This window comes from Rattus norvegicus, chromosome 1 (assembly GCF_021556685.1).
Source record: "Rattus norvegicus strain SHRSP/BbbUtx chromosome 1, alternate assembly SHRSP_T2T, whole genome shotgun sequence".
NCBI classification, from domain to species: Eukaryota; Metazoa; Chordata; class Mammalia; order Rodentia; family Muridae; genus Rattus; species Rattus norvegicus.
In genome coordinates, this window is record NC_141534.1 from 209,955,275 (window position 1) to 209,965,419 (window position 10,145).

The window sequence follows — 10,145 nt, forward strand, 5'->3', positions numbered from 1 at the left end:
CACAGTGGCCTCTCAGTAGTTACTTTCTTGGTAGCTACTGGTGTGAAGGTAGGAAAATGCCATATGACTGGGGCTGGGGGCAGGGAAAGTACTACCAAAGACCACTGATTGCATCACTGTAGCTGGGTGACCTCATTCTGTGACCAGACAAGAGGAGAGGACTCAGCTGTTGCCAGCGAGTTAGTAAGGGGTTTCGGTTGCTCTGTGCTAGCAGACGCACTTGCTGTGCTTTGGTCCAGGCAGAGGTCAGAGGCCTAAGCTCACCATAACTGCCCTGAGGCTCTGGGAACATATGACTATTTTGGACTAGGTTAGGCCTTTATGTTGCTCTAATAAAAGGTTTTAGAGATTCATTTATTAATACTTTTTTTTTATAACAGTAGCTTGAGAAAGGCCTTTGGTTTCCTCCTCCTTGATCAAGACCTTTAGAGACTTTATTTCCCACCCCCCAAGCCCTGCATACTGGCTCAGGAAAGCTTTACACCCTCATCTTCTGTCATAAGTCCCTCATTGGTCATAGCCTCCAAAGAACCATAACCAGGAACCGGCTCGCTTGGTTGCCCACTATGTCAGGCCAGCTGGCTAGAAGCCATGGGAACTATAGCAGTCTGTAGAGTTCAACCCTCCCCCTTACGCCTTCAGCTGTTAACTGGGGCCCACTAAGCTGAACATGTTTTGCCTACTGACCTATGTCCTTTTCTCATGCGCCTTTATGGCCCACACCAAGAATTTTGTGTGCCCAGGCTAGTACTTGGGCCCAGAACGATGGATACCAGAGCTCTAGCATGGACTGTGTCACCCTGTGCTACACAATCCCCTCTGATCATACAGCTTCTGTTAGATATGGCCATGTCTCACATGCCATACCAGCTAAGTGTGACTGCTTGCACCTGTGATTTTCAGCCAGAAACTATGTTTTCTAGAACCACTTGTGTGCTTCGAAATATCCTGAGCATTGCTGGTCTCCAGGTCCAGGCATGGGCCTTGGGTACAGGTGGGACAAGGGCCTATATCAGGGACCTGTACACACAGGACAGGACAGAGCTTACAACAGGAGCACAGAATGGCTGGGGCCTGTGTCAGCCACAGAAGCAAAAGAACCAGAAATGAACAAGGGGGAAGTCACAACCAGGAAACCCTTCATACAGCCTAAATTAACAGTGGCCTAGTGCTGCCCAGCACAGATACTCTCATTCATGCTGGCCACATGCCAACCCTATCCCTGAGCACCAGTGTGGCTGTTGTTGCCACTTCCCTCAGTTTATAGCCTGAGTCCCTGATGCAGGGATGCATCTGACTGAAGGGCTAGCTGTGCCCCCATTGTACTTACACCAGGCAGCTGGAAGTCTGCCTAGCCATGTTGACTGGGCGTTGCCATGAGACAGCCTGCAGCTTAGCCTCCCCTAGGGTCTCTTGAACAGACATCTAGCAATGACTTCACTGGGTATTCTGCGTTGTGGTCTCTAGGGCTAGGAAAGAATCTCTTCCAATTGCCAATTGTCAAGCTATCATGGGAAGAAAAGTAGTCCTGCAGTTGGATTAGGCTGGGGCATCTGCAGCTCTTCGGGAATCCCGTCAGCAAAGGTGGCAAGAGCTCACGCTATGCACATGTCTAGAAGGGAATGGGTGGAGCTCCACAAATGAGGCTGGGAAGCTTGTCTGCCTTCCATCCCATTGGACTGGCAGAAGGTTATACTTTAGAGTACAGTGTCCACAACTCAGGAGATGGTATATGCAGTGAGGAGTGTTGCAGTGGAACTTGTTATACTGGTGTCATCTGGCCAGACAGCTGAGGCCCTCTGGGCAGCAGTAATGGCCAAGCATGATGTCAAGCTATCATGGGAAGAAAACTAGTCCTGTAGTGGGTGCATAATGTGTGGCAGGCCTGAGTGAGGCTGTGGCTATTGAAGCTCTGGGCAGGCCTTCCCTAACTGACCCTGCAGGTCTGCCAGGGATCTTACTAGCTGGTGTGGAGTCACATAATCTTTACTTGATATCAGAGTGCCCCAGCCAGACTCTAGCATACACCAGCTTCCGGTTGTTGGGAACATTTCTTCCAGTAAGGTGTAGAGTGAGCTTCCCCAAAATGTAGGGACCCAAATAAAAGCTGAGACTTAAGACACTCTGTCCTGTCCCGTCCTACACAATGAAATGTCTAGAAAGTGGCTCTCAGACATCCAGTGAAAGTCAAGGACTTGCAGTTGGGAGTGTGTTGTGGTGAAATTTATTGTTAAGGACATAGGATTGGGATTAGGGTTGTACAGTGAAGGTTGGGACAAGGGGTTCATGTTAAAGACATGGGGTATAGGTTAGTGACATAGGGTTCAGGCTAGGGATATAGGTCTAAGTTTATGAATGTTAGGGTAATGTTGGAGGTTATGGTTAGAGAAGTTTGATTAGGGTTAAGTCTTTTGGCTTATGGTTACAGTAAGAGGTATTTGGTTAGGTTTTATCTTGTTTGTGGGGAGAGTTTAGAGTTGGGGATCACCCTTAGGGTTGGATTATGGAGTTAGGGGAGTGGGTGTGGTAAGGTTAGCATAAGGGCTGCATGGCTGGTCTGGGATGTGGGGAACACTGCTCTGTAGTAAGGGCTCTATGGTCCCAGCCCCTGTGGAGGCTACAGAAGTGGACCAGGCATCACATCCCCATCATGACAGCCTCTGCTCTGCCTAGGCTGGCCAAGAAATCATGGTTCGGGAACTTCATCAACCTGGAAAAGGAGGAACAGATCTTTGTGGTGATCAAGGACAAGCCCCTGAGCTCCATCAAGGCTGACATCGTGCATGCCTTCCTGTCGGTGAGGCCATGGCAGAGCCAGGCAGACACTCAAATCCATGGGCTCAGCCTCCAGGCAACCATAGGCTCTCTCATTCACACAAACGGGTGTACACCTAACCCGTCCTTTTGTCCTTCTGCCGGGACCACCACTGTCTACCTAGGCCTTCATCCTGCTGGGAGCTGCACAGCAACTCTGGGAGTCGGGAGCTGTCTATGGCTGGGGTGTGCTGGTCTCCAGGTGAAACCTCCCCAAGACTCAGGGTGAAATACAGGTGGCCACACGCATCAAGAAGAGGCTGTGACCACCCACTTGATCTCTAGAAGCCCAGAGTCTATTTCCCAGGCTACTTCTTTATTTGAAGTCTGTGACTTCCCGTGGCCCCCAGCTTGCCTGTAGAGGCTGGGGTTCTCAAAACATGGAGGCATCTCTGGGTTCTGACCAGCAGACGGCACATGAAGACTGGAGATGAGACTCTCCATCTAGGATATGAACTCCCAGAGTACTCTCAGAATTGACCTGTCCCTTGTGACTCCTGTGTAGGGCTGCCTTATGCTGGGCCAGGCCTCTCTGAGACTTTCTCAGCATATCCCTCCCACACCAGGGCCTTAGTCTGCTGACTTTTGGCCAAGGGGAGTCATCTCTCATGAGTATTTATTTGAAGGTGCCTGCTCTAGGCTCTAGGGTGCTATTGCCTCATTAGACATTCTGTCCTGGAGTCCTTCAAGTTACCTAGCTAAAAGATTTCCCTGGTGCCCTAGAGTCAGCTGAAAATGTCTGTTAGAAGCTTCAGGCCAGGGAAGACCATATCTGATAGAGTGGTTGTACTTCAGATTGGCCAGACTCTGGGCCTATTGTGTCTCCTTAGCACTCCTACCCTTTGGTGTGAGCCTGTCTCCTCCCTCCATCAAATCCATCCCTTCACAAGGGCCTTGGGTTACCAGATCAGCCTGGGGCTCCCATCTACTTCCCCATGGTAGCTAGTCCTATAACCTGGGGTGACCCTATCTGTTTTCGTTTTGCTCTTGCTACTGTCATGTCAATGTGAGCAGAGTTCAGTGCTGTGAATCCACACACCTCATACCTTCACTAGTCACTGCTGTGATGCGCCTTCATTCCTGTCCAACTCAGGGTTGTAAGGCCATTGAACCCTTCCAGTCTAGGGTTCTTCTAGACCGCACCCTGGGCGGCTGAGCAAGGGGCCCACCTGTTAGTTTTGTGTCATGCTTGGTTCTCAAGACTGGACATGGTTTGGAGGGTTTGTGCCTGGGTTTGTGTCTGGTGCCCACATAGTGCTGGTACTTCTGATGCCACCTCTGCAAGAGGTTAGGAGTGGGCTAGTGGGGCCTTCTGGTAGGCTGCTATCACATCCAGCCTGTATACACTGCAGATCCCTAGCCTCAGCCACAGCGTTATCTCCCAGACAAGCTTCAGGGCTGAATACAAGGCCACAGGGGGCCCAGCAGTGTTCCAGAAGCCGGTCAAGTTCCAGGTGGACATCACCTACACTGAGGGTGGAGAGGCCCAGAAGGAGAATGGCATCTACTCAGTCACATTCACTTTACTCTCAGGTAAGCCAGCTGACTTCGTGGCTGTGTTTCACTCTCATTGGTGCTTCCAGTGTCCTGACAGCCAGTCTTCCCCTAGGCCCCAGTCGCCGCTTCAAGAGGGTAGTGGAGACCATCCAGGCCCAGCTGCTGAGCACCCATGACCAGCCATCAGCCCAGCACCTGTCAGGTGAGGCGGGGGCTCAGCACAGCGCCTGTGGCTAGTGCTGCTTGGATGGGAGGTATGAGAACTGACATGGCCTCCTACTCTGACGGATGCCCACCTCCCTGCCCCGAGCAGTGCTGCACCCCTCAGGGAGCAGGGCCCCTCCCCGGGCATGGTGGGCTGCATCACACTGAAAGGCGCCTCTTGTCCACCGTAGAACCACCCCCGCCAGCGCCAGGACTAAGCTGGGGTGCTGGGCTTAAGGGCCAGAAGGTGGCCACCAGCTACGAGAGTAGCCTCTGACGCTGGCAGGTAAGGTGTCCGGCCTGCTGCCGGGGAGGGGAGGGGCTGTGGGCAGGGCCTCCTGAAAGAGCCAGGCTTGTCCTTAGAGGGGCACCTTGTGCCCACTCATCTGGCCTAGCTCCAGACAGGCCTAGACAGCTAGACATGAGGGCAGTATAAGCAGGCTCTGGGAGTAGGGCCCAAGGCCCTGATCCTTGGGGCTCCCCTTGTAGCACCCCTACAAGGGCTGGGACTCCCTTCCTCAATGCCACTGACCACCAGAGCTCTGCCTTAAGCAGGATTAGGTCTGAGGCTCTAGTTCCAGTAGGGTGCTCAAGAAAGGCCCCTGGGCTGCTGGTATTTATGGGAGGAAGCAGTACCTGTGTGTCTGGCCCTATGCATAGGCACACACATGGGACCCGTATGTCAGAGTAATAGCTAGGATATAGTCTATATAGCAATGGGACAGGCTGATGGTATATGGTATGGGACTGCTTAGGCACTTGAGAAGTCTAGAAGAGATGGGATGTGGCTCAGGGCCAGCTTCTCTGAGTCCTATTCCCAACTTATCTCCACAGCTGGGGCTATTAGGGTTACTTCTCGTGTGTATGTAGGTCCTTTCCACCTGTTCCTCATCCCATCCCATCTTCATTTCATTGCCTGTAGATGTGCTCTCTTCATGGGCCTCATCACCCCCTGGCAGGTGGGGCTAGAGTCCTCAGCAGCCCTGGGCTCATCCAGCTACCCACTCTTCTTGGAAGAGAGCAAGCAGGGCCAAGTACCCCTGGGAGGCACTGTACTTCAGTCAACCTTGTCTTTCTGGGGCTTTAGGCCTCCATCTTAGAAAAAGGAAAACAGGCTGGGGCACAGCAGTAGTAGTGGAAAATGGGGACAAGGAATGACAAGCAGAGGCAGGCCAGGACAATGAATACAAGTAAAGCCAAGGTCTCTAGCATGCTGCTGGGGTTCTGCTCATGGTGACCAATCAGACACTGCAGCCCTCCTGCACTCCTGAATATTGGACAGCTCTCCATGCTCTATCCTATGAGATGGTCTATCATACCCCCTGCCCCAGTGCTGTGTCCCAGATGTCACAGGGAATATGGTGGGTATGGCCTATACACAGAACCCACCCATCAGTTCTACTTAGTCATCCCTTGAGAGACTGTTAGATATCCACCCATTCTTGGGTTTTGGCTTGTCCCCCTGATGCCGTCCCATTGTGTCCCTGTGTTCTGGGCTCTTGTCCAATGAGCTTGGTTCCAAAGACCCTGCTGGATGTAGGCAGAAGTGCAGACCTCCAGGAGACCTGGAGGCCATCCAGACAGGAATCCTATTCAGGGAGAGAAGGCTGGGACCCTCCAATGAGTAGGCCTATTAGACATTTCTCACCCAGGTCTCCTGATGCCAGCAGGCCGGCATAGTGGGAGAGACAGGGGTGTATGGAAGCCAGTGGGTAATGAGGTGCAGGCACAGTATAGGTGGCCTGTTAAACCATGCCAAAGAGGTTATGCAGGCCAGGGAAGACAGGCTCCACCATGAAAAAAGGTTCAAATCCAGACTTCTGGCTTTGGCTACTGGAGGGTGACCTTCCACTATCTACCTTTGCTTACACCCAGCTGTAGTCATAGGCTTCTTCTGACCTAGACCCCAGCTCTCAGTTCTGCCCCTTCCAAACACTACACTTCCCTAGGCCTGTCTGTACCATCACCCTGTCTTTACAGGCTCAGCTCCTTCCTCTTTTCCAGCCAGTTAATATCCTTGGGTCCTGCCTACTCCTATCCCTTCTTCTCTATGAGCTCCAGCCCCTCTGGACTCGGCCCACTCCAGGATCCAGCCCTCGGACCCTGCCCAAGCCTTCCTAGCCTTGCTGGCCACAGGTTGCCAGCTAGCCCCAGGTAGCAGGTGGGCAGCCTGTTCACTCTCTCCCTCCCTCTTTCCATTCTGTGCTCCAGACACCACTAACTGTATGGAAGTGATGACGGGGCGGCTTTCCAAATGTGGTAAGAATTCCTCATGCTCACTTGGCCCCTAGCCTGCCACCTCCACTGTGTGCCCCCACAGCCTACCCTGACCAGTGCTATCCCACTGTCCCTGGGCTGTCTTGGGTCCCCTGTGTATGCACAGGCATTGGACCACCCATCACCCCTGGGCCCCATCTTCTGCGAAGAGTAGTCTTAACCACTCACTTCATGCTCCCCATTTCTACAATCAAGCTAGGTAAAGGAGGGACTTAAACTCCCAGAGCAGAGAAAAAAGGTCCTTGTGCTTGAGGCCAATAAAGGTCCTACATGTAGCACTGCCTTGGAGGGCAAGGTGGACATGTGTCCACAGACCATGCCAGTTAGAAGAGGAAAGGTATGCAGCACTGGGCTTGGACTGAGGTCAGGCAAGGGAATGGAACTGGCCATATCCAATTGGCCCAGCTGGGTAGTAAGCACAGGCCCAGGAGGGTGGAGGGTCACCCATTACTTCTGCCCTCCGGGACCAGAAATCCAGCTGTGGCTGCCTGTCCCCAGCTCGCTGCCTGCCCACCCACCATTAATCCTGTCTGTCTGCTGCTGAACTGTCTGTGCTAGCCAGGGCAGCGGTCTCCCTGTATGCTGCTGCTCACTGGCTCTGGCCACCCTTTCCAAGAGCAATCATTACCCATAAAGCAGCAGCCAACCCCAGGATCCAACTCAGGCCTGATCTTTCTTCTGTTGCTTTCTACACCTCGGGTTGGCCAGCTTATGTGACCCTGACACTTGGGAAGGGAGGCCCAGGACTTTCAGGTGACACTGGGTGAGGGAGGAATCTCACTGCCTGTCCTGGGCCTCAGTTCTCAGAAGCAGCCCTCAGGTCCCATGCCACTTTGGAGGTATGGAGGTCTGAGGGTCTATCCCACAGCAACAGCCTCTCCCACTGCATTGCTCCTGGCACTAGGGACCCCACTGGCCGCCTGCCCACCCTGCTTGCTACCTGCCTGTCCTTGCTTTACCATCCCATCTGACTTCATCTCGTTGGGTTTTTCTTTCTCTTGTCAAGGCTCCTTCGTTCATTTGTTTGTTCTTTCTCTCCTTTTCTCCTTCTCTCCCCTTGCCCCGTTTTTTTTTTTTTTTCCTTTTCTCTCTTTTTGTCTTCTGTTCTGTGTACCCAGGCACCCCATTGAGTAACTTCTTTGACGTAATTAAACAACTTTTTTCAGACGAGAAGAACGGGCAGGCGGCCCAGGCCCCCAGCACACCCGCCAAGCGGAGTGCCCACGGCCCCCTGGGTGACTCCGCGGCCGCTGGCCCTGGAGGGGACACCGAGTACCCGATGGGCAAGGACATGGCCAAGATGGGGCCGCCCGCCGCCCGCCGTGAGCAGCCTTAGACACTAGTCCCTCCCCAGCACAGCACAGCACAGCACAACACAGCACTGACTGTGGCCTTCTGCCGCCCTGTGTGGACCAGGCCCCACCTGCCTGCCCAGACCTTGTCTCAAGCCTGGGAGGAAAGGAGAGTGGCCAGGGTGCGGCCCGCAGGCTGGGCTGCTGGGCTTGCTCTCTTTTCTCTCTTGCGGTCTCTGTCTCTGCCTGTCTCTGACAGCATCGCTTGTTTCCGCTCTGATACCAGGAATTATCCCGAAAAGTTAACATGTCACCTCCACGAGGCCATCCTCTGTGCTGCGTGTGGACACTGGCTGACCGAAGGCAGCTGCTGCGGACCACCCTCCTCCTCCTGCTGCTGCTGCTGCTGCTGCTGGGCAGAGAGGCTAGCCCACTGTCCACCACCTCTGCCTGTTCCCTGGCAGCTCCGCATGGCCCAAGGGAGGAGGGCCTGCCTCCCAGGGAATTCCTCTTCTAGCCCAGCCACCCTGGATTCCCAGTGACCAGATCCTCAGCAGGGACAACCTGTCCACCATCTTCCAGGGTAGGGGACCATGGTGGGTGAAGCAGTGGGAATGGATTGTCCTCCACAGCGCATTTGGAGGCCTCCTGGGCCATTCACCTCGCCTTTTCCACACGTTGGCCTCACCAGGGCCACCTCTTCTCATCTGCATCCATTGCTCCACCTTGCCAGGCTGCAGAGCTCCAGCTGTGATGGTTCTCATGGGCTGAAGTGGAGATAAAAGACCTGGGTGCTCCAAAGCTGCCAGGGGCCTGGGCTGAGACCAGTATTATTTATTTGCTGTTTTAATTTATTGAGTTTCTTTATGTCTCTGTTCTCTGTTCAGGGAAGGGGGAGTAGCAGCAGCGCCCTCCTGCCATCTGTCTGTCTGTTCTGTCTGTCTGACTTGGGCAGGGTGGGTCCTGAGCCCAAGTTCCCTCTGAGGACAGAGCCGTTGTGGGGCTGGGGACAGTGGGGAGCCAGCCAGTGGATGCAGCACTGGCAAGCTACTGTAAACTTTAAAAGAATTCCTGCAAGATATTTTTATAAACTTTCTTTTCTTGGTTGTTTTTGGAAAAGGGTGTCGGGTGGGGCTGCTGGGGCAGAGCTAGGGTTTGTGTTTCGGCTCCTCGCTCTTGGCTATTTCTATACACATATACATATATATATATATATATTTAAAGAACGATGTGGTTAGCTCTGTCCCGGGTTGTTTTATTACTACTTAGCAGCAGCTCCAGTTCCACACAAGGGCTCAGGGTACATGCGTCAGCCTGCACTGGCCAGCTGTGCCCGCTGCCCGGAAGCACTGCCCAGCACTTCTCTGCTGTACCAGGCCAAGAGTGATCTTGGTTTGGTGTCTGATAGAGAAGGGGGAGAAGGCCCTGAGCTGGCACCCTACTACTTACACACAGGATGGCAGTGGTACCTCGAGTTGGTTTTTTTTTTTTTAAATTAAAATAAAAATGTTTAAAAAAAATTAAAGCCAGAAATGGAGTTAGCAGAGTGCTCTGCAGTGGGTTCCTCTTGGAGGTGGCAAGGGCAAGGGGCCCACACCACTGCCTGCTGCCCACCAAAGCCCACCTCACTTCCCTCATCTCCAGCTTTTGTCTGTGTTCCGTTCCGTCTGGCTGAGCCAGTCCCTCCCAGCTGGCCCAAGGCGCCCAGCGTAGCAGCGGGAGGGGCTGGGGGCAGGTTTCATGCATGCCTTTGCTCTTCCCCTCATGTACAGATTTTAATGCTTCTATTACATTCAACCACCACAGGCTGGGATTTCTATACATAGAACAAAATCAAACACCTGTAATAACAGCAAAGCCACGCAGTACAAATGGGAAGGGGCATACCTACGGTGTCAGGATACTGAAAGCAATACCTCTCGTTAGCCTTCCTCTTTTGTACTTTGGACACATGCGGATTCGCAGACATCACAAAAATGGACAAGCCCCATCTGGTGTAACCCCTGTCAAATAACTGTGAGCAACTTCAGTTCTGGAACAATAAATTCCTTCCGTAAAGAC

At 53.1% G+C, this 10,145-nt stretch overlaps 1 protein-coding gene across 35 annotated transcripts in view; it reads left to right on the top strand.

The window, feature by feature from the left end:
• The window catches only part of Brsk2 (BR serine/threonine kinase 2), a 53,124-nt gene extending 42,979 nt beyond the window's left edge, over positions 1-10,145 (top strand). For 5 of the 35 annotated variants that reach the window (XM_087660246.1, XM_087660319.1, XM_087660186.1 and 2 more), the window contains 5 exons: positions 2,674-2,797; positions 4,167-4,347; positions 4,424-4,513; positions 6,727-6,774; positions 7,911-10,144. In XM_087660246.1, the coding sequence (XP_087516372.1) occupies positions 2,674-2,797; positions 4,167-4,347; positions 4,424-4,513; positions 6,727-6,774; positions 7,911-8,128 (661 nt within the window). In that variant the 3' untranslated portion in view covers positions 8,129-10,144. Of the gene's footprint in view, positions 1-2,673; positions 2,798-4,166; positions 4,348-4,423; positions 4,514-4,706; positions 4,802-6,726; positions 6,775-7,910 lie in introns of all 35 variants that reach the window. The other 30 variants (XM_087660341.1, XM_087660348.1, XM_087660210.1 and 27 more) reach the window with 11 other exon arrangements.